This window comes from Malaclemys terrapin, chromosome 4, assembly GCF_027887155.1.
Source record: "Malaclemys terrapin pileata isolate rMalTer1 chromosome 4, rMalTer1.hap1, whole genome shotgun sequence".
In the NCBI taxonomy this organism is placed as follows: Eukaryota; Metazoa; Chordata; order Testudines; family Emydidae; genus Malaclemys; species Malaclemys terrapin.
The window spans coordinates 66023176-66047699 of record NC_071508.1 but is presented as its reverse complement, the minus strand read 5'-3'; the positions used below and the strand labels follow the sequence as shown (position 1 = coordinate 66047699).

The following is a 24524-nucleotide window of genomic DNA, read 5'->3' as shown; positions in this document are numbered from 1 at the left end:
TTTTAATAGGATATACAAACCACTTTTGAAGATTCACTTTGGGGCAGGTTTTCAAACTATTACTCCAAAGTTTAAATAGTTTCTTACTCCATGAATAGTCCCAAAGAGCATCAGGACTACTCAGTACAACTCTATGTGAATAAAGGTTTCAGAATCTCGCCCTTAGATGTTTAAATCTCTGTTAAGTTGCCCATACCGGGGTTCCTGTGTATATTTGAAAAAATATGAGTATAGTCCCATAGAAGAATTAGAAAGAAAGTACAGTCTGATTATGAGAATAGTTTGTTCATTCTTGACACTAGACAACTTACAGTTTAGCTTGCTTTTCTGATTTGCAGGAAATGCATCTCTGTATTGTGGACTGATTAACTCCATAGATTCCTAACCACGTAAAGGTTCCCCCAATTGCGATTGTCCAAAAGGTGTGTCGCCTTAAAGGATCTACATCAAAGCTACAAGACAGAGAGGAAAGTAATTCAGCTTCACTCGATTAAACCCAACATTCAGACACAATAGAGATATGCCTGAACCAAAGGTCTAGTTCCCAAACCCCTGAGCTTTGAGGAATACCAAAAGATCTGAATCTGTAGTTAGGACACATCTCTAAATCAGACATGTACTGAGTAGCAAATGCTCAGCTCAAAATCATCATTAAACAGCAAAGCTTGTGTGTCTTTACACTGCTAAAGAGAATATCTAATCACTGTGTTATACCTCATCTATACTGAAACTTATTTGTGTGACAAAGTTAGCCTTATATTTATTGGCCTTGCACCAGTCACTAATGGTAACAACCACACAAGTAAGTGGTTGTGCCCCCCCAGAGATCCATCTCGTTTGGTATCCTGTTCCCAGCAGGGGACAATGCCACATACTATACTTCAGACATAGAAGCCCTGTACTCCACCTAATTACTGTGGTCATACTATCACCATATATTAGCCCAGGAAGATAAATGTCTTCCAGAGTTAAACTAGTAATTAGCTTATGCCTTAAATTCATCACCCTTGTAATTTTATCTTAATAAATATAACTGAAGTTAATCTTATTTTTATTTGCACAACTTCCTTCCCTTTAGAGCTCTGTTAATCTTGAATCCAATAACTGCTGTTGATAAAATACTACACTTAGTTTTTTTTATAAAAGCACCATTGTAGCTGCTGCTAGTTTCTACCAGTGTCCTGCTGTGATAAGTAACTCTTCAGTTGCTAACATAAACAGCTGCCATTGGGAGGCCAATTCAGCACCGCAGGCACCAATGGCAGCTGTATTAGCTACAGTGGCAAGTGTATTTCAAATAATGTGGTATTTTTAAAGATGGGGAATGTTAGGATGTGTGAAAAGGGGGTGGGGAATATCCTAGAAAAAGGTCCATAGGGAGATAAACATAAGGGCTGAAATTCTGGCCTTTCTGAAGTCACTGGTAAAACTCCCATTGATTTCAGTGCGGCCAGGATTTTACCCAAACACGTTAGGAAAGAAAGGAATGACAGTTCTTTATGGAATTGATAGAACATCCCAAGAGCTGGATGACTTGAATAAAGCTTAAATACTTTACAGCAGTGGTTCTCAACCAGGGATATGCGTACCCCTGGGATATGCCATGGTCTTCCAAGGGGTACATCAACTCATCTAGATCAGTGTTTCTCAACTTGGGGGTCATGGCCCCAAAGGGGGTCACTGGATGGGTTTAGGGAGGTCACAAGTGCAGGGCCAGCAAGCAGGGCAATTGCCCAGGGCCCTGCAAAGCTATTATATGCTTCAGCCCCAGGTGGCAGGTCTCGGGTTTCAGATGCCTGAAGGAGGGGTACAGTAGTCGGGAAAGGTTGAGAACCACTGACTTAAAGCATGCTACCTTCTAAAGCATAGTCAATCTGCAATAGTTTTATTGAGGAATAAGAACCACTTATCACAGAAATTAACTCTTAATATTATTATTATTAATGTTTAAATGTAGCTTAATGGTTTTTTATCTGAAATGTGGAAAAAACATAATGAGAATTACAGGCACCGTTTATTTTGTGCTTACTCAAATACTGCTAGGCGCGATCCATTGCTGGCATTCTCCCAGATGTTGTTAGGTCCTCCATTCTGAATAGTTCCTTGAATCAGAACCGTTAAGAAACCAACCACCATGACAACCAGTTGAAATGCATCTGTCCAGACAACAGCTTTTAATCCTCCCTAAAACAATGAGAAGCTGTATATTTGCATTCTTCCTGTTGTTGTTATTTGCATCACAGTAGAACTTAGAGTCCCCAGGTCAGCTCAGGGCTTAGTGTTAGGTGCTGTACATCCAGGGCCAGATTTCCAATTAGGCACAGTAGGCACGTGCCTAGGGGTACTGCTGTAGTAGGGGTGCATTACCTCTCTAAAACTGTGTGCAACATGAAGGTCAGCTATAGGTGGGCAGAGGGGCTGAAGAAGCAATGCCTAGGGGCACGAAGGTGTAAATCTGGCCCTGTGTACAAGCACATAATCAGAAACAGTTCCTGCCCTAAAGGGTTTACATTCTACTTCTCGGATAAAGGATGTATTATTTTACAGATTGGGAACTGAAGTACAGAGAGATTAAGTGACTTGTTCGAGATCACACACAGAAGTGTGTGGCAGAGCCAGGAATTGAACCCTTGAATCCCAGTCCAGTGCCTTATTCACAGGACTATCTTTCCTCCCCTGTTTTGTGTTAAGATAATAGAAAACTCCATGATGTGGAAACTGAAACTAAACTAGCCAATTTCCTTTGCTTTTTATAGTCATTTCATATTCTGGTTATCACGCACTAGCACAATATTGTTTTTGTTTTTTTCATTTTCAGCAGTGGATAGGAATATTTAATTTTCAATAATTGTATTATTGAAATAAAAATAATAATGGAAACATTTCTATTAAATTCTGTAAATCCCTACACCAAAAAGTCCATATTTTAGACCTCGGGTTATGGGCAATGTCCTTTTAAATTCTTTTGAGTTTGGAAAGAAAATGATTAATCTTCTTAATTAGAGTGTATCCCTGATTTATGTACAAATTGCATCCCTAATTAAAGAAATTGACTATCAGCTATGTAAAGTGGCTGCCAGCTCATGGCAGAAGCCATTTTAGGCTCTGCCTCTTGCCACCAACCCTCACTCCATCACTAGTTCTTCCACCCAACGCCTCCCACTGAAAGTTATATTCCCTCCTCCAGCCCCGAAGTCCTTCTGGCTTTGGCTTCATGCTTAACTGTCAAACGTTATCCTGGTCGTCTTGGTCCCAGACATCTCACCCACTGACATTCCCCCAATGACAGGTTCCCTTTCCTTACAGGCTATCAGTATCAAGGTTCAGATAGGGACTAACATTTTCAAAAGTGCCCAAGTGGCTGGGGGCTTAAGTTCCATTTTCAAAAATACATTAAGAATCAATGGGACTCAAGCCTCTAAGTCACTTACGTGTTATCCTTGGTATCTACAGTATACTGGTTCTCACTGTCTACTGCACAATGAATCCTCAAAGAGTAAATATATCTGCTCACATGCAATATGGGTGTTCTCATGATACTCTCACTCAAAATCGAAGTTCTTTATAAAGCCTGGGATCAGTAGGGTGAGTTCATCCCAGGTTCTATCCCTACACTTTTGCTGGAGTTATTCCAAGGATGAATTTGTCCCCTTACCATTTATAAAGTATAGACTGAGAAACATAGTCAGGGAGATCGTTATCTTCTTCCCAGAAGCTTTAGCATGGCATGAAAGTTTATCACTTCCTTCTTTGAACTAAAAAGTCTTGGCCTTGGCCTTAAGCTATCTGATTTAAACCTTGAGACATTCAGAGTGTGGAATGAAGATATAAAGCTGTTTGCTTATTCCCATAAAAAGTACAAAAATAGATGTAATACTTAGAAAGATTGTTAGCTTGCCAAACGTTTCTATGTTTACTAATGCAAACTTCAGTCATTCTAGCTATAATTAGAAATCCTGTTTCTATTACTTTTCATCTGAGTAGCATTAGCCTTTAACATCAACTGTATTTAAACCTTTCCGCTGTGTTAGTTACATACCAGAGTGCAGTAGAAAGTGCAGACAATTCCCGTTGCAAATACAGAGCCCCAAAGATTAAATCCTGTCACTGTAAAACCAAAGAAAATCAAATGGGTAGTAAAACAACAGGTGCAGTTCATCAGAATAACTTAGATCCTTTTACTCCAGCAAGATAGGAGTACTTAGTAACTTTAATTTTTGGTTCCTATTCGAAGCTCCTCTACAAGATAAGGACTTCTTGACTTTGATGTATATTGTTTTGATTCATTGCTTTCATTTTGTTGCCTTCTTGCAAATTGTGACTAATTGCATTTCATTTGTGTGAGAGTAATCATTAAGTTGAATACTGTTGTAAGGCCAAATCAAAACTATTTCCGTGAGACATGTGGAAGATCTCACAGTTGATAGAATTAAATATTGTAGTTGTTCTAGAGCAATGATTTCTTAGTTCTCTTTTTGTCCAGATTCCCTGAGTAATAAAATTTGCCTTTATGAAAAATTTTCCTTTGCGATTAATAATATCAACTAAAGTACCAAGTTCTTTAGAGACTCCCCAATGATTCAAAGAGGGAGAACAAAATTCTGCTATCAGATATGCATGCAGAACTCCCTTTGATGTAACTGGAACTGAAGTAATTCAAGTGAATTTAACATCAAAACTGTAGGGCCCATAGTGAACTTAGGTAGGGTGAAACTCCCTGCTCATAGTGAAGTAGAATAAAAATGCCAGATTGTTTCACTGCTCAGTGCACAAATTGCAATTCTGTGTACAATGAAGCCTCATCTATAGGGGCAACCCAGGTCCCACTCCTGCAACTGAATCAGTCTTCCTAGGAACAGAATTAATTGGTTCCACCTTGCAGGGTATGAATTTGGGGGTAACTCATACCCACATAAAACAGAGCCCAGTTCCACTGGGAAATGGGTTGGATGGGACTAGGACAGGCTAGTATGGAGTCAGATGATGCACCACTGCATGGGTCCTCTGGCATGCCCCAACTCCTATCCTCTCTTTATGGACACATTGGGCTGAAGTAGCCTCTGATGGCATCATTCCATGGCCTGTGTGGGAGGATTCCTTTCTTTCCATGGAGATAGCCAATACGCAACACACACTTAACAAACTGAGCGATGGATCCCTGATTTACAATGGTTTTAGCACAAAAACTGAAGAACATGGTATTCAATTGTCGCTACGGGGAAACAGGGATTGGAGTTACACTGGAATTTGAAAGAGATATGTTACAAAAAACGTTATAGGATCTTTATCATTGTTCAGGACCTCGGTTTTAAATCTTCCCTAAAACATGCCATGATCAGCAGCATAGAGCCACTTAGAGCTATGCAAGGGCATTGGAGAATTGCCACTTGCTGTATCAAAGACACCACAATCTTACTCTTTAACCTTCCTGCTGGCAGTTAGACAATTGAAAAACTTCTAGATAGAGAAATCTCAGTTTTATTCGCTAGAGATTAAGGATGACAGCAGTGTGCGGTCAGAAGGGGAAGAAAGAATCAAAGTACACAGCACAGTATTGGATCATCACCTTGTACTGAGCACTTTGCCAAGATATTGAGCAACTGTTCAGCACTCATCTCCTCAAGTTACTCTTTAGTATAAACTAAAATAGAGCAGGTAAATGACAGACTCCTGCTGGTGTACTGACACAAGGGAGGCGGGCAGGGGAGGTAGCAAATGTAGAGCTACTAAAATGAAGGCACAGAACCTTTTATAAAGCATTTGGTTTTTAATCTGTCTGCTTCAGTTATCCTGCTTGTGTTGTGACAGGGTTGATTGGTGTAGCCATGTGCTTTGGGCTGGAAACTCACCTTGGTTAAGAGCCAATGCTGGAGCATAAACCACTACTCCAGTATAAAGAATCTAAAGGAGAAAAAAGGTCATGAAGAGTATACTTGAAAAAAACAGCTGATTGGTGTCTGATTAGAGAGGATCTCAAAGCTAACCATCAGATCCAAAGGCCCCCAAACTATGGGGAAATGTGGATGAGGTTCTGAACTTTAAGGCTTTCTGTCCCTAATCTCTACAAAATCAAACTTCATTTCCTTTTTTAACTCTGTACTTATGCATACATCAACAATATCTATCTAGTTGTTTTTAATACACCTATCGGTTTGGTGTTTAGGTGCCATAAAATATTAAGCAGATAGAGAAAGTCATACCTGGGGATGTGAAACCATATCAACATAGTGACACAGAAATAGCCTCACCTACTCATGTTTAACCTGGGTGACTGTTAATATCTGACAGATTCTATAGAATCCTTTCCATAACTGGCTAACTTTTTGCTAACTGAACAATTATAAGCACAAATAATGATGCTGTGGAGCGGGGAAAAGAAAAGAGAAGTAAAATATTGAACTCCATTGCAAAGGCTGCTAATATTAAATGACTAGAATTTGTTTGGAAAACTAAGTCTCCTGAGAAGCAAACATGTATACCTTCCACACATCTTTTCCTATTTGTTCAGTTAAAATAATTTGCTGCTACTAATAGTTTTAAATCCTTTGATGTGATTGGAATAACAGAGACTTGGTGAGATAACTCACATGACTGGAGTACTGTCATGGATGGATATAAACTGTTCAGGAAGGACAGGCAGGGCAGAAAAGGTGGGGGGGTTGCATTGTATGTAAGAGAGCAGTATGACTGCTCAGAGTTCCGGTATGAAACTACAGAAAACCCTTAGAGTCTCTGGATTAAGTTTAGAAGTGTGAGCAACAACGGTGATGTCGTGGTGGGAGTCTGCTATAGACCACCATACTAGGGGGATGAGGTGAATGAGGCTTTCTTCAGGCAACTAACAAAAGTTACTAGATCACAGGCCCTGGTTCTAATGGGGGACTTCAATCACCCCAATATCTGCTGGGAAAGCAATACAGCAGTGCACAGACAATCCAGGAAGTTTTTGGAAAGTGTAGGCGACAATTTCCTGGTGCAAGTGCTGGAGGAACCAACTAGGGGCAGAGCTCTTCTTGACCTGCTGCTCACCAACAGGGAAGAATTAGTAGGGGAAGCAAAAGTGGATGGGAACCTGGGAGGCAGTGACCATGATATGGTCGAGTTCAGAATCCTGATGCAAAAAAGAAAGGAGAGCAGCAGAATACGGACCCTGGACTTCAGAAAAGCAGACTTTGACTTCCTCAGGGAACTGAGGGGCAGGATCCCCTAGGAAAATAACATGAGGGGGAAAGAAGTCCAGGAGAGCTGGCTGTATTTTAAAGAATCCTTATTGAGGTTGCAGGAAAAAAAACATCCCGATGTGTAGGAAGAATAGTAAATATGGCAGGCGACCAGCTTATCTTAACCATGAAATCTTTGCTGATCTTAAACACAAAAAAGAAGCTTACAAGAAGTGGAAGATTGGACAAATGACCAGGGAGAAATATAAAAATATTGCTTAGGCATGCAGGAGTGAAATCAGGAAGGCCAAATCACACTTGGAGTTGCAGCTAGCTAGGGATGTTAAGAGTAACAAGAAGGGTTTCTTCAGGTATGTTAGCAACAAGAAGAAGGTCAAGGAAAGTGTGGGCCCCTTACTGAATGAGGGAGGCAACCTAGTAACAGAGGATGTGGAAAAAGCTAATGTACTCAATGCTTTTATTTGCCTCTGTCTTCACAAACAAGGTCAGCTCCCAGACTACTGCACTGGGCAGCACAGTATGGGGAGGAGATGACCAGCCCTCTGTGGAGAAAGAAGTTGTTTGGGACTATTTAGAAAAGTTGGACGAGTACAAGTCCATGGGGACTGATCCACTGCATCCAAGAGTGCTAAAGGAGTTGGTGGATGTGATTGCAGAGCCATTGGCCATTATCTTTGAAAACTCATGGCGATCGGGGGAGGTCACAGATGACTGGAAAAAGGCTAATGTAGTGTCCATCTTTAAAAAAGGGAAGGAGGAGGATCCGGGGAACTACAGGCCAGTCAGTCTCACCTCAGTCCCTGGAAAAATCATGGAGCAGGTCCTGAAGGAAACAATTTTGAAGCACGTAGAGGAGAGGAAAGTGATCAGGAACAGTCAGCATGGATTCACCAAGGGCAAGTCACGCCTGACTAACCTAATTGCCTTCTATGACGAGATAACTGGCTCTGTGAATGAGGGGGAAGCAGTGGACGTGTTATTCCTTGACTTTAGCAAAGCTGTTGATACAGTCTCCCACAGTATTCTTGCCAGCAAGTTAAAGAAGTATGGGCGGGATGAATGGACTATAAGGTGGATAGAAAGCTGGCTAGATCATCGGGCTCAACAGGTAGTGATCAATGGCTCCAGGTCTAGTTGGCAGCCGGTATCAAGCAATGTGCCCCAAGGGTCGGTCCTGGAGCCAGTTTTGTTCAATATCTTCATTAATGATCTGGAAGATGACGTGGATTGCACCCTCAGCAAGTTTGCAGATGACACTAAACTGAGAGGAGTGGTAGATACGCTGGAGGATAGGGATAGGATACAGACAAATTACAGGATTGGGCCAAAAGAAATCTGATGAGGTTCAACAGGGACAAGTGCAGAGTCCTGCACTTAGGATGGAAGAATCCCATGCACTGCTACAGAATAGGGACCGAGTGGCTAGGCAGCAGTTCTACAGAAAAGGACCTAGGGGTTACAGTGGATGAGAAGCTGGATATGAGTCAACAGTGTGCCCTTGTTGCCAAGAAGACTAATGGCATTTTGGGCTGTATAAGTAGGAGCATTGCCAGCAGATCGAGGGACGTGATCATTCCCCTCCATTCGGCATTGGTGAGGCCTCATCTGGAGTACAGTGTCCAGTTTTGGCCCCCACACTACAGGAAGGATGTGGAAAAATTTGAAAGAGTCCAGCGGAGGGCAACAAAAATGATTAGGGGGCTGAAGCACATGACTTATGAGGAGAGGCTGAGGGAGCTGGGATTATTTAGTCTGCAGAAGAGAAGAATGAGGGGGGATTTGATAGCTGCTTTCAACTACCTGAAAGGGGGTTTCAAAGAGGATGGATCTAGATTGTTCTCAGTGGTAGCAGATGACAGAACAAGGAGTAATGGTCTCAAGTTGCAGTGGGGGAGGTTTAGGTTGGATATTAGGAAAAACTTTTTCACTAGGAGATTGGTGAAGCACTGGAATGGGTTACCTAGGGAGATGGTGGAATCTCCTTCCTTAGAGGTTTATAAGGTCAGGCTTGACAAAGCCCTGGCTGGGATGATTTAGTTGGGGATTGGTCCTGCTTTGAGTAGGGCATTGGACTAGATGACTGCTTCAGGTCCCTTCCAACCCTGATATTCTATGATTCTATGAATTGTTTGTATCTATACCTTGGCTCTCACACTGATTCACTGTGTTGATCTTGGGCAAGTTGCACTCATTTCTCTGTGTTTGAGCTTCCCCATCTGTGATATGGGGATGTTACTATTTATTAACCACCTTCATGGAGGCGGGGACGGGGCAGCTGTGGGGACTAGTGAGTCGATGTTTATAAAGTCGTTAGCATTTATAGGGTGCTATGTATCACTAAGTATTACTGTATTGTTAAGTTATTACTCCCCTGAGTTGTTATCTCTGCTCTGATTAGAGGTCAATCTTCACAGAAACAGTATGGATTTGAAAAAATATTACAGCTTTACTGAAATTCTCCTCTACCTCTTGCACTGACCGATTTTACATAGGCTTTTTGTTGGGAGAAAGCAAGATTATTGGGTTGAAGTAGCTGGCGCTTATTGCTCCTACTAAGTAACTGGAGGCAATGTATTTGATATGCACAGATTACATGCCTGTACTCCCAACAGCTTCCTCAGTGCGTTCGTTTCAGTGTCATCTCTGCAAGATATAGGAAATACAATAGCCCTGATGTATTGGCTGTTTGGCCCACCATCCCTGCACAACTTCTCTGTACTGCTAACAGTGTGCAGAGAACCTTGCACCTTGGTGAATTTTACCCTTTGTTGGTAATTCAGTGACATTCGGGGACTGTGTTTTGATGATTGCTTTTGAAAACCTAAGTTAATTCATTGTAAGTGCCTTAGTTTCGTTTCCTCATCAGCTGGTTGGATTACTAAAAAGTGGGAAGACATCTTAAAGAGGTTAATTTAGTTTTGTAAAGTACTTCACTAAACTTCAGTCCTATAACAGAGGCACTGTTCTAAATATAGCTGAGGTTCCTAGCATGTACCTTTGGAGAGAAAATACCAGATGGCAAGCTGCTCAGCTGCAATTATGGTCCTTGTCCTCCTTCATAGCCACAGCTGTATTGTGTATATAGATTGTTTTGTATTCGTGTGATTCACATATAGTTGTGGATGACTTAGAATCCTGACTATGTACATGCACTGGGTCATCTTGTTAAAGAAAAAAAAAATCAATCGCCTTTAGCCTTCTTCCCAAATGAGCTGAGCCAACTACCAGAGGGATTCTCAGGTGGCTATTTAATGTGGCTAGATGAATTGCCACTTTTTGCAATCAGAGTGGTGCAAAGAGGTCAGAGCATTAGCCAGAATCTACCTACTTATCTCAACCAAATCACACTAATTATCTTTTGGAAAATCTAGCTTGAGTGATTGTTTTTAGGAGCTTGTGTTACAAATCTTTCAAAGAAAAATAAAAGTGGCTACCCAGGAAACTTCAGAGGTCAAAAATAGTCTTTTAAAACAACCACTTTGCTAACTGCCAAACAGCAGAATCAAGTTTGTCTGCCGCAAATGTGCAGAAGGGATGACTTCTGTAACAAAAGAGACCATGTGCTGGAAATGCACCTCCTTTGGCTGCATAGAGATGTGTTGTTAAGTTCACCACAAAGGTGATTTTAGTCTGTTTTTCTGACTGCGCAAGATGTGGACTTGAAAGTGACTGACTTTTCTTTGAGAGAAAGTAGATGAAAAAAAAATAACCCCTCCTGAGATTGGAGCAAGAATGTTTGAACCATATGGGTGCACAATTGTGTCCACTGGGAGGTCAAAGTGATGGTGCTGGGGGCAGCAGCCATAAAGACTTTTATTTTTAAACAGGAAGGAGCTGGAAGGGTGAAACAGTGGGGGGCTAAGGTGAAGAGATAGGAGTGTCCTGGTGAGGGCAGGAGCTTGCTGGAGGGGAGACGACAGACAGGAGTTTAAATAAGCTGGTGCCTTCAAGCGATCTTCACAACCGCTTTACAACTGTCAGGCCAGTGCTGTGTGAGGGGGAGGAACAAGCAATCCAATAAAAAGCTTTAGTGCCAGAATGTGTTCAGTTAGCTAAGCAACTATACTACTGGACTGCAGAGGCCTCGTGTTCTTCTGGTGAAAGGGGTCATGTGGCTTCAGAGTTCCTCAGAGCAAAGGACTGGGTGCCAGGAGACTTACAGAGTCCAATCCCAGGTGAGCCTATCTGATTCAGTACAGTACCTCAGTAAGGTTGCTAATCCTCCAGAATTGTCCTGGAGTCTCCAGGAAGCAAAAATGAATCTTTAATTAAAGATAAGGTCATTGTAATGAAACCTCCAGGAATATGTCCAACCAAAATTAGCAACCCTATACCTCAGGGAACTCACTCACCCTCTCTGAGCCTTAGAAAGAAAACAAAACAAAACAAAACAGGACCTCACTGCAAACAGATGCTTCATCTGAGCTGAACTTTTCTAGGTAAATATATTACAAAAGGTTATTTAGACACAAAGACATTTCTTACCGTCTGCACTATGTAGATCAGTGTTGCAGCAAAGCGAACAGACTTGTTAAATCTTAATTCCAAATACTGGGGGAAATGAGAAGTACAATTAGTGAAAAGCATCTGTGACATTTGGGCCAGATTATGATCCACTTATTAGCACTGAATAGCACCTTACTCCCCAAGTAGTCCCACTGACTTTACTAACACTGCTATCATCACTAATGAGCAGGATAGCAGGATTGTTGCAGCTATAGAAAATTGCATTTTAAGAAGCCTCATAATTAATCTAAAGTAGCTAAGTATCATAATCATAAGTATCTAAAATAATGTGTTGGGTAGAACTAAACTATCCATTACCTGATTACTAGACTGAAAAATCCAGAGGCAAATCAGAAAAGGAAAAAGTGCTTTATTTTGATGCTTCATCCAGCTATGTGAGAGGGGAGAGTCGGGGACATCTGCAAGCTAACTAGGAAAAACTTGATTGGCTTCTGTAGAAATCTACTCATTCACTCACTCACTGAAATCATCAGGATAAACTCCAATTGCCTGATTAAGGACACTGCTGCCCTTAATAACTTCTGAGTACCCATCCATAATTTCCGGGGAATTACATACCATATAGAATGCTCCCCAGCACACATTATTTACAGAAGATTCCAAGGACTTTCTATCTTTAGAAATCTTCATGCAAAGATACTTGAGTAGCTTCTCTGTTGTTACTCTTAAGCTTGTCATCTTTATTTGCGTTCATTGGGATAAACTCTCCTCTCGTTTACACTGAAGTGACCCCAATGATTGTAATCGAATTGCAATGATGAAACTGAGAGGAAAATTTGACTCTGATCTTTTATTAGCCCAATATATTAGGGAAAGTGCCCTTGCTTACTTTGCTTCTGGTGACCGGAACAGATTTCCAATGTGAACTTTTCCTAACCTAGCAATGAAACGTTTCAAAATGCCTATGCACAGTTTTTTAAATGGAGTTTTTCCTTGTTTTTAAGCCTCTGTGGCTGTGTACAAACATTCCCATTACCTTGGTTTGATTTATTGGCCCATGAGGCTTTATTTCACCCAATCCTTGGTTAACTGAATCTTTCGGTAGTGAAGAACAGGAACATGTCCCATGACCTCTGACTATTGAATACCTCACTTGTCCAAAATTTGTCCAGTGTCCCCAGACACTGACATCCAGATAATTGAGGCTGTGCACTGTGCTCTCAGTAATAACACCACAGTGACAATTGATTATCACAGCTGCTGAGCAATCATACCAGGAAATTTCAGAAACAGATGGGAAATTGCACAGGGAGCAAAAAACTGGTGTTATCCAACTCCCTCAGTTACATCTACAGGCCCCTTAATATCTCCTAACCTAATCACTAGAGATGTGCCCAGATCCTCAACCTGCAAATTTTGGTAGTGGTCAAAATCTGAACCCAGATCCACACTCAGTAAATGTCCCTAGCTTTACAAGGACTGAGCCAAAATCCCAGATCAGACAACCCTGAATTTAGTTGTTTGGGGGGTCGGAAATGGAATTTAGCAGTTTGAGCCCCTCTTTAATACCGAATAGCATTTTCTTTCCTGTTTATGGAGACTAAGACTATGTCTACATTATAGCTTGGAGTGAGATTTGCAGCTTATTAGATGTACCCAGGCTAGCTTTGATCTAGACAGCTCACCAAAAATAGCAGTGCTGACACTGTGGTGCAGGTTTCAGTGCAGCCTGCACCAGCGGGCCTCAGCCTCTCCCCACCCCGCCAGCTATCCACTTGCTTGTGCTGCCAGTCCTGAAGCACACACCATGGTGTCCTCACTGCTGTTTTTAGTGAGCTGCCTAGAGTACAGCTAGCACAAGTACATCTACGTGAGCTGCAAAGCATACCCTGACTGCAATGTAGACATAGCCTAACCACATTTATACCACTCTCCTCATGCAACACCTTTTTTATTTGCATTTACCAATTTTAACCTATTTTTGTATTACTGTATTAAGCAAGGTGGTGAGCTCCCTGGGGCATGTCTGCCTAGTATAATAGGCTCTTAATCCTTGATTGGTACCCTAAGCATAACTGCAATACAAATAATTTATTATTATTATAATGCTATTCAATGCCAAAGTATAAATAAATACCCTGTGGTTTTAAAAATTCCAAAAGACAGGTTTTACCATAGATTTGGGTTAGAAATATCCGTATACATAATAGACTGGTTATAATAGTGTCAATTTTACTTACCTCATAAGTGCTTGTAATCCCAGATCTGTAGAATATGGGTAGGAAAAGTTCAGAAGTAAAGATGATGACAAACGTATATGAAATAAAGAAAATAATGAAGGGCGCTCCATAGCGATATACCTCTGCTGGTGTTCCCAGAACAGTCACTGCAGACATGAAACTAGCTGTAAGGGACAATGCCACTGGTCCGCATGTCATCTGCTTACCACCTACTAAAAATTGCTTTGAAGTTGCATTTTTCCTCTCCTTAATTGCAAAAAAGATACCAATGCCAGAAGAAATTAGAAAGAGTGCAGCAAAAACAACATAGTCCCACACCACGAAGTTTTTAATGTCGGGAGCTACGAACTTGGACATAGTGCCAACTGGATAATTCTCCGATATCTAGGTGGGTTTTTGTTTTTTTTTTCTAAATCTAATTCACAGAAGCAATTAGCTCCTTCCTAATAAGAGAGATGTTTCCAAAGCTTATCAATGCTAAAAATTAAAAAAGCAGGAAGAGTATGATCCAAAGACCAACTATGAGCTTTTGATCCAGTTCATTCAAAAGTATTACAAAAGAAATTGGTTTAGATAGAGTTTTAAAGGAACTATGTACATTTGTACCCTGGTCCTATCAATGTGCTTGTCAGTCTACTAATCAAGTATGTACCAAGGAAGCATTCAGGCTCTCTGAGAAATAAATGACTAATGGAAACAAGATAGATTCAATAGTTCACACTCTTTTTATCTGTCAAGTTTTTATTTAAGGTTAAACATTACTCAGACACATTGACTCGATACAGATTTTTACTGCTCAGCAGTTTTTAAATAAAATGAGGGCAGTAAAACAAATCATTTAAGGGGGAAAAAAGGAAGGAGGATGGTGGGAACATATAAGTGAACTGAGTGGTAAATGGGCTCTATTTTCAAAAAGCTGCTTCTGGGACATGTGGCTAAAATCTGTTCTTGTGCACTAAAGAGAGAGCACAGAGTTATTCTTACACAAATAGGAGATTTTTAAGTGTGTTCTCTAATGCAGACTCCAGAAGTTGTTCTGTGCCATTGGAGATGTGATCTTCTGTATTCATGTGTATTTATCACATTCAACCCCAGCGAGCTAGTTTCAGTTCCCAGGTTCAAGAATCTGAGCTCTCGGCTTGGTGTTTTTAATGTTGGGAGCTATGAACTTGGACATAATGCCGGCTGGCTTACAGTGTGCATACAGTGATTTCTTTTCCATGGGCAAACTGGGAACATTTTCTTAAGGAATAGTGTTTAGAACAAGAAATCAAAGTAAATTAATCCGAGCACAAAAAGAATAAGAAGAAAATATCTCCAGCACAAAGTGCCATCCATTCCAGTGACTGCCCCCCTCACACCTCCAAGTGCAGAGCCCAAACCTCTCAAAGACAGTCACCCAGGCAGAAATCCTTATAGCCTTTTCCCTGAACATCTGTGGCCAGAGGACTTTGATGCAGAGCTGGAGTTACGGTAACATCTCTGATCTGTGTCACACCGTTTTATTTATAGAGATAAGTCTGAATCACAAAACTTCCTCAAAGTTCAAGGAAGATCAGATCTAGTGTTCCAGCTCTAGAGCAAATATGTTTGAACATAATAAAATTCAAGGAGGTTGCCTCTTGGGTCAGTGTAATTTATTTTATCTATAAATACCAGACATATGAACCCTGCATAAGGCACCACTCTTATTAGGCAAGCTCCAGTGTTAAAAGACCTGCCCTCCCCAAGAGAATTTCAGTTCATATTTTACAGGTGGGAATCGACACCCTTTAAAGAGATGCTGGTCACCCTGCTTCACATGCAAGTCACTATCAGAGCTACATGACAGTAAGGATCAAAATTCCATCAGATTAGTCATGGACAAGACAATTTGCATATTGAAAGGGTGCTGGCAATGTCTTGATTAATCAAGTGGTACAAATTATGCCTCCTTTAAAAGTATGTTACATATTCTTATCATGTGGTATTAGATTCAATGTGTGTTGACTGATCTTTACAAGAGGCAGACAATGGCTGGTTATACCCAAAGAGAGTAATTTACAAATGGATAGATAGCTTATTGTATCTTTAGCCACAATGCTGAAGCATGGGTGGAGTGTACACTGCAGCATCCCAGGAATATTCCTAGGTGGTATTGCGATTTGGAGATACAAATCTCAATGACAGTGCTTCCCCCTGCTTCTTTCTTGCTTTGGGTGGTGAGTTGGGGGCTATGTGAGCAATGAACTACAATATTCCTCCTGCTAGCTCTGCTACACTGGACAGCAAATAGGAGTAGGTTGTTAAAACCAGTACCCATCTCATTCCCATCCATCTGCTATGGAAGGCACACACAAAAATGGATGTGCAGTGGCCTCTTACTCCTATGTGCCTGGGCTCAGAGTTCAAATAATTCCCACAGGGGCATAAGAGTGGATCGTATTTACTTGCAGTTTTGCCTTTGACTTCAGTGCGGTCAAGATTTCATCTCAGGCATTTTTTTAAGGCATTTGTCTGTTGCAATGTGCTCACCAATGGTGCTATAGAAATAATAATCAGAAGATCTGAAATGGCCACGTACCAAAGTTTCTAAGGTAAAATACAATGTGAGTTTAATATTTCTCTCTAGTATGGTACAACATATCTTCAAATGACTCCATAGTCAAATGAACTTTAATTTTCCACTTGTCTGCTAGTTCTTTAGCTGTTGTAGCATAAAACTGTAAGAACATTTAAAATGTTTTCTACACAGATAGCAGTATTACTGTTAAACTTGCACGGTATGATTAACAACTGATAGATGTTTGTGACAGTGGTAAATACTGTGCCATTACAATAGTGAGGTCCTGAGGTCAAATACCAACTGGGCTGTGCAAGAAAATATTAACTTAACACCATGTGGAAAAACAACAAGGAGTCCGGAGGTGCCACTGGACTCCTTGTTGTTTATGTGGATACAGACTAACACGGCTACCCCCTGATACTTGACACAATGTGGAAAAATATACTCTATTCTTTGATAGTTAACATGGGGAAATAAATCATTGGTGAATTGAATATACTTCTCTAGAGTGTCTCGTCTCCCTTCAATAGGTATTCATTGGGATTAATTGAAGTAAAGTGGATTTCCATCAATAGTGACAAATAAAGCTACTTGTCTGCTCACGTGTGTTCTGTATAGTATACATCTCTACCCCGATATAACACGACCCGATATAATACGAATTTGGATATAACGCGGTAAAGCAGTGCTCCGGGGGGGAGCTGCGCACTCCGGCGGATCAAAGCAAGTTCAATATAATGCGGTTTCACCTATAACGCGGTAAGATTTTTTGGCTCCCGAGGACAGTGTTATATCAAGGTAAAGATGTAGTTGGATAATAATTCCAGAAGGTCTTTTCCACCTGACACCAACAACAGAATCAACATTGATATAATGTAAGATTTAGCCCAGTGTGAAGTCTTTTTTTATGAATGGGCCTAAATAGGACATGTGCATATTTATTTTCAGATGAGAATGTACAACACTGAAAATGGGACTCAACAGCAGAATGGGACAATCCACTGAAAAGAGGATTAGACGTATATATGCCAGTAACTTCTACCAATATTTTCATAACATCTAAATAACTCCATTCTAAATTGGTGATTCTTAGTTCAATTTACTCAAACCAAACCCTCACGTGCCAAAATAAAATATCTCAGAAATGTGGCTTCTGATAAGCAAATGTTCCTTCCTAATCTTTCTTAATCCTTCAGAGAGGTTGAAAACGAAAACATACTGCTTTTGTAATGAGCAATCTATCTCATGTGGAAATACGTGTAGTCATCTGCTGCCACAACTCAAAGGTACAGGAAACAAAACAACAGGATTTTTTTTACTTACAAAAACTCCAGTGAAATTAAGATTGCAATTAGTGATTGACAAATCTCCAAACATTTGAGGTTCAGTCTTGGTTAGTATGAACATCCCAGAGTCTGAATGTAGGGTCAGTAATTGAGCTAGAAATCAGAAGAGAAACTTCCAACCCTTCTACTCATGTGCATCCTGAATGAAATTTACCCCCTCTACAGTGGGCCTATAAAAGGCCTATGCCAAATCAATGTTCCATTTTGGTATCTTAAATGTGTACTTGAGATGCTTTGATCAATCAAGTGGTACAAATTATGTCTTCTTTTTAAAATATGTTAAATATTCTTGGCATTTGTAACTCTCTTATGAAGCCTTAAAGTGGAGCTTAAGTGGTACATAGGCCTGTCTAAACATTCTGCACAGAGGTGAATTTCTATATATGAGAATAATTTTTCTTGTGATGATTTGTTTTTTTCTGGCCAAAGCTGAAAACCAGAGCTATATTTAAAAAAAAAATTTCAGAACTTTAAAAAGTTTGCTTTTAGTTTATTCTTAGAAATGCTAAATGGTTTGTAAAGGACAGAAGGGACTGTTGTAATAGTTTCTGAAACAGTATGTGCAACCTATATGACATGGTAGTCATTTTAAACTTTTAAGAATATAAACTCTTCAGTGAAGGGGCTGTCTTTTACTATGAGTTTGCACAGAGTCTAGTACAATGTAGCTCTGATCTTGGCTGGAACTTCTAGGCACTATTGTAATATAAATAATATGTGTATTATGAATTCTAGTTGGTGTCAGTTGAATAGTTACATTATAGTACAACTATAGAACTGGATTCATACCCACATACCACTGAGAGCTCTCAGTATTGGAATACAAGGAGAAATGATTATCTTGGCTGTGTAGTCAGTTAACATATTCTAAAATTTATGGTTTATGGTAACTATATTTTCTATTCCATGTGACCTGGGGGAAGAGAACCAGGAAGATATAGACAATGTGGAGGACCTTATACTGAGCTTTTCTGCTGAAGGTCAGTATTTTTCCCAGTCAGGAGGGATAAGAACAGTCATTATACTACAAAATTGCCCGGGGGGGCGTGGATTTAGAAAGGAAGTTGTTTTTTCAATTTCTTCAATACAAAAGAATATAGAAAGCTCCTTCCCTTCCTCCCTGCCCCATCTTTTAAGTAAACGTTTTATTTATTTGAAGAATATCCACAATCACTTCCACAATTGCTTGGCAATTTAACTTGCAGCCATTTAGTCCATGAGAGCTCATTCCATGTGCTATGACGTCCCGGGACTCCCAAGCAATACTCTGGAGAAGAAGGGGAGAGAGCAGAATATCCAAACTTGTGCTTCTGAACCAGTCGTAGACACTGTAGGTGCAAACATATGATGGGCCAGATACTCTGCTGCTCTGCGCTTTGTGTAGTGGGTGTACAATGCTACTCAATCAGAACCATAGCATTTTTTACACATTTGCACTGGTATAAATGGCTACACAAGCTTCAGGGCAATGGAGAATATGGCCCGATGGATATAAAGTTTGTGCACTTTAGCATTCAAGGACATCCAGTTTAAGTGAGACTAGAAACACCATTTCCAAGCCTGGGGCCATATCATAAAACTAGAGAGACGGGGACAGAGCCCAGCCAACTGTGTGAGGCAGAATGTCACTCTTGTGGAAGATGGGTTTGACAGGTCACGCAGGAAGGTGGAGCACAGCCTCCAAACCCTCAGATCTCAATGAGCTGCAGGGAAAGGAAGCATTAACTCCACAAAGGTACTGACTCTGCAATGCTGCCCTGGCCCCCTCACTTGGTGTGCAGTACCTCTTTCCATGGAGGTCAGGCAATAATACTGTTAGGTATCCATGGGGTTCTAAAGGGAACATGCCAGCATCTCACCCTATGGAGTTGATAAGGAATGGCTTCTGCAAGCTCTAAGAGTTTCACTCACCCTCTTCCATCTGTCACTCCTTCCTTAGTAGCTTGAACACAGAGTTTGAGAGTCTGCTACCACTATCATTTAAAAGAGTTATTTCTTTAGCCCATGAGGCAGAGTTCTCTCTTGCAATGCAGGTCCAGGCTTCATACCCTGTTGATGACCGGTTTTTGTGGGGGAAAGATTATTATCTGTGATCCTTGCAATAATTTGCTCCCCTTAGTCCAAATAAATGGATCGGACCCCTGGTATGTAAGTGTTTTATATCTCTCTTGATTTACAGGAAATTCACTGAATGGTGATACATTTAACATTAATCATTCTGTCAGGAAAGTTTAGCTGTCTATGTTCTGTGCACCTGTAAGGAAAATCCTCCAGCCTTAAACACAACTGTGTCATGAGCTCACATACAAGTACTTAATCTTGTACTTGAATCAGAAAATCACACTTGCAGGGTTTTTTCGTCTAGTAAATGAATAGCTTTCAGTCCTTCAGAATTGTCCTGCATCTCTCACAGTAAATTTCTCAATTTGAACCTGTTCCTATCCTTGTGTTAATACATAACCAACATCTTGGACTAGTATGGACAGATAAACTTCAAGTGCTGCAATCTTCTTGAGTTGCAAAGTGAAAATGCTGCCCATTTAGGACTCCAAACATTACTTAATCAATAATGGTCAACAACAATTTGATGTTCATGTAAGGGAAAATATATCCATAATTCCAAACATCTGCTGTAGTTGTGTTTTCTTTTCATATTGAACTCATGAGATCGGGTATCTTCAAAGAATTCTCTTTTATCATTAGGTCAGCAGCATGCATTACCCTAGGTTGTTATAAATGTTTTACAGATGACAGCTATTCATAAAAATAGAACATCTACCATTAATGATTCAGTTCCTTTGTTTGCAATTGTATCTTCTTTCTAAGAGGGTACAAATATTTGCTGATCTCATCTGTTTCAGTGAGATGACTAAAGTATCTAGCATTATTTATATCCTTTGTAGATTATCTTTTGTAGGCTAAGTCTCTTTTTATCCTTGCATGTCTTGTATCAAACAATCCTGTCTGTCTATATCCCATCATCTAGACCTGGGTTCCCTCCCTTCTAGCCAGGATCTCTTTCCCATTTAGCAATATGGGAAGGGCAAGATGGTCATGTTCCTCTTTGGCTTCAGAAATTTCAGATTGAGACCCCCTACTCTAGGCATTATAGGGACCATATCTGCTCTTTAGGCCTAATCTCACAATGCTCAGTGCAGTGTCAAAGGAGCTATGCCTGTGTAATAATAAGGAATCCTCCTGTGTAGTGTTTTTTGTTTAGGGGTTACTTTTTTCAAAGCAGCATGTGGGATTTAAATGGTATGATGTTCCCAGTATAGCCAGTTGGAATTATACAACTGAAACTTTACACAATACTTTTGCAACACTTTAAAATTTACTCTAGGTCATGGTATTGACTAAGGTAATTTACCCAGGATGTTTCTGTAACAAGCAGCATTGTTCATTTCTTAGTTAGCAAATCATTAGTTTTGATATATATTCAATTATTTAGCCATTTAAAAAAATCCCACTGCATTTTGGAGGAGATGTACAAAGAATGTTAATTTGAAACAATTTTAATCTTTGCCAAGGTAGATGCTTGGTTTCCAGCAACTGAAAGGCGGCTGTTAAGACTGTTACATGAAAGATGGTATTGACCTTTGAATGATCACTGATGGATGATCATTTTATTGTGTGTTGGATATTCGAGGAAATGACAGCTGCATGAATAGTGAGCTATAATTCATAAAGGGGAAGTTTATAACATTTTCTGAATATTGGATACAAGAGGTGAACAAGTCCCAAGGCATAATTTAATTTCTGGAACCTGCCACCATGCTAATTTCACTGGCAGAGATTTTTTCACAAACTCTGGCATTGTCTGCAGCATGTTTTCCTATGTCTCATTTAAATACATTGCTTGTTAAAGATACCAGCCTGACAGTCCTCCCTATACAGAAAAGGTGCAGCATGGACAATTCTAATGCAAGCATCCTCATCCCACTAAAGTGCCTCAGTCATGATCTAGAGGGATTATTTCTAGAAGGTATCAAGTATCAGGGGGGTAGCCGTGTTAGTCTGAATCTGTAAAAAGCAACAGAGGGTCCTGTGGCACCTTTGAGACTAACAGAAGTACTGGGAGCATAAGCTTTCGTGGGTCAGAACCAGCTTATGCTCCCAGTACTTCTGTTAGTCTCAAAGGTGCCACAGGACCCTCTGTTGCTTTTTTCTAGAAGGTAGTTCATCCTGGCCCGTTCAATCCCTGGTCTCTGTAAAAAGAGACAAGTGACAGTTAGGAAGAATAGTGGTAGTGTTTATTGTGTTGTGGACACCTGCCCCTCAGATCGGACAGTGCACAGGCCACAAGATGGCACAACTAAGACTGGATTTAATTCAATAACCTGTTGGTGAATTAATATATTTGGCACAGATAAAAGATGCTTATCTGGCATAATTGACCTTATTTAGGCTGATAAAAAATGAATATTGGAAGACTCTCCTTATGATATTGGCAGGCTGAGCATCATGATTGGTGAAAGTAATACATATGAGGAGAATTTAAGCTAAATTTCTCAGAATGTTGATAAGCTCTAAGTTAACAGATTCCTTCCAGGAAAAATATTTTGCGGGTATAGTTAACAACTCAATGAAATACGTGCAGCAGCAATTCAAAAAGTAACTAAGATCTATGCATAAAAGGATAGAAAAAATACATGCAATATAATAAATGCCCCTGTAAAGCTATGCATTCTGTTGGTAGATGGTTATTTCTGCTTCCTTCCCTTTGCACCACTCAGGTGACTCAAAGAGGCCAGATTCTGGCAAAGGGAAATGTTCTTCTGGCATAAAGCTGGTAGAGTCAATTCCTGGGCCAACACCCCTCCCACCCAGTGTTAATGGGAGGAGACATGGTGGAGCTTTCTTTTGCTATGTCAATCCTCCACCTGTCCCTATAAGGACTGTCCATCAGTGCCCCAGTTAAAGCAGTCCCATAATTGTTCTAATTCAATCTGGGGTGTTGTTAACTAGCCCACAAGATCTGGGAACTGGGTATCTGGCTCTCTGGCACTTGCCCATTCCCCTTTATCAATCAGAACTTGGCTGCAGGGAAGAAAATGACCTTGTCCTTTTAAATCTAGAGGAGAAAGCCAGGCAGGAGGAGCTGAGGAAGATTTTAGCCAGAGCTCTACCCTGAATCAGAGAGTGAGATGAAGTAGCTGTAGGGATAATCCTGCTTTCCTTATTCTAATACAGTGCCTTCCCCAGTGTTAGAAGAGTGATCCTTTATGAACATCAAACAGCTGCTATTCAGAACAATGGCAATCTGTCCAGGAAGATACAGGAGAATTGTAAAAGTTCAAAGAAGGGCATCAAACTGTCTAAAGGCATAGTAGTTTTTATATTGGAGAAGACCACATGCCCTAGGAATGTTAAACCTTTGAAAGGAGAGAAATAAGAGGTGATTCAGTTGAGGCACACCAAAAGTAAAGAAGGGTACAGGGAAAGCTGACCAGGTGTTCTTATTAAATAGAGATATTTAATAATAATTGCAACTATACAAGCTGATGGTAATATAAAATAATCCAGTCATGCTCAGTGAATTTAAAATTTCTGGGAACCATCCAAGCATTTTCCCTGTGTTTTCTTTCTACCTTCTTTTCTAAACAGCTGGTACTGGCCACAGCTAGAAGTAGGATGCCAACAAAATGGTCCAATGCCTTGAAGCACAGCAATTCCTATAGTCCATATCAGGGAGGTTTAGCTTTCTCCATCCTGCTTTCACTGGATTGCAATTATGTTGTGACAAGACAAGAGCATGGGCAGTCCAACTCTTCCCTTGTGTTTCTATTCCCCAGATCTCGCTCTCACAGACGATGGGGGAATATAGGGATCATAAAGCCCTAGATGGGATTTCTTCCCTTGCATGTGTCCCCAGCATAAGTGGCTATATGTGTAGCTTCAGCATGCTGGAGGCACTGAGACAGTAGTCTCTACTTGAGCAGGAAAGGCTGCAGCAAAGCAACCTGTGACAGGGTCAGGCCAGACGGCTACAGGAGAATGTAGAAAGGAAGGTATATTAGCCCCAGGATAAGAAGGTCCCTGTTCCCCTGGTAACTGAGCAGGTGTTACTCCAGGTTAATTAAGACACCTGGAGCCAATTAAGAACCTGCCAGAATGTGTTAAAAGCCTTCCCCACAGCCAGTCAGTGTGGGTGATAGGTGTGGTGAGAGAGAAGGTGAGCTGAGTGGAAGCTGACAAGGACCGGAGAGAACCCTGCAGATATAGAGATTGGGGAGAAACTGTACCCTAAACAGGAGGTAAAGACCCTTCCAGGTCCAAAGACCTGAAGAAAAGGACCCTACCAGAGGGGAGAGACTGAGCCATGTATTTGGTGTGGTGCTGCCACACCCTGAAGTGCTACCAGAGACTAGGGGCTCTCCCTCCCCCAGCTAGAGGGTTGGGAGGAACACTGCCCAGGCAAAATGGGGACAATAAGCCAAGGGGTGTGGGGAAGTAACCCAGGGAAACTAACAGCTTTCCTGGGAACTGGCAGTGTGAGGCTGCTACTTGTAGGGTCCCTGGGTTGGGGCCCAGAGTAGAGGGCAGGTCTGCCCCCCTCTCACCCCCTTTTCCTCTCACTGGATGTCCACCAAGGAGGTCAGAAGCCCCAGTGAAGCAGTGAGGACCTAGCAGGCCCCGAAACGGGAAGGCTGCTAGGAGACAGAATTTCCCCGCCTACTATAAACAGAAGGGGGAAATTCTGAGAGATGAGACGCTATCCTGACCCACCACTAGAAGGAAGCAC

General features: G+C 40.9%; 1 protein-coding gene and 1 long non-coding RNA gene across 3 annotated transcripts in view; one reads left to right on the top strand and one right to left on the bottom strand.

Moving 5' to 3' along the window:
- SLC5A12 (solute carrier family 5 member 12) overlaps nt 1-14570 on the bottom strand; it is a 31110-nt gene extending 16540 nt beyond the window's left edge. The window contains exons 1-6 of the mRNA XM_054028055.1: nt 13889-14570; nt 11667-11732; nt 5850-5901; nt 4040-4107; nt 2030-2184; nt 312-452 (exon numbers count right to left, since the gene is read on the bottom strand). Of these exons, the coding sequence (XP_053884030.1) occupies nt 312-452; nt 2030-2184; nt 4040-4107; nt 5850-5901; nt 11667-11732; nt 13889-14245 (839 nt within the window). The 5' untranslated portion in view covers nt 14246-14570. The remainder of the gene's footprint in view (nt 1-311; nt 453-2029; nt 2185-4039; nt 4108-5849; nt 5902-11666; nt 11733-13888) is intronic.
- The window catches only part of LOC128837142 (uncharacterized), a 36247-nt gene continuing 23019 nt past the window's right edge, over nt 11297-24524 (top strand). The window contains exons 1-2 of one of the 2 annotated variants that reach the window (XR_008444899.1): nt 11297-11356; nt 18703-18759. This is a non-coding gene — a long non-coding RNA (uncharacterized LOC128837142). Of the gene's footprint in view, nt 11357-17464; nt 17516-18702; nt 18760-24524 lie in introns of those variants that run through there. The other variant, XR_008444900.1, reaches the window with a different exon arrangement.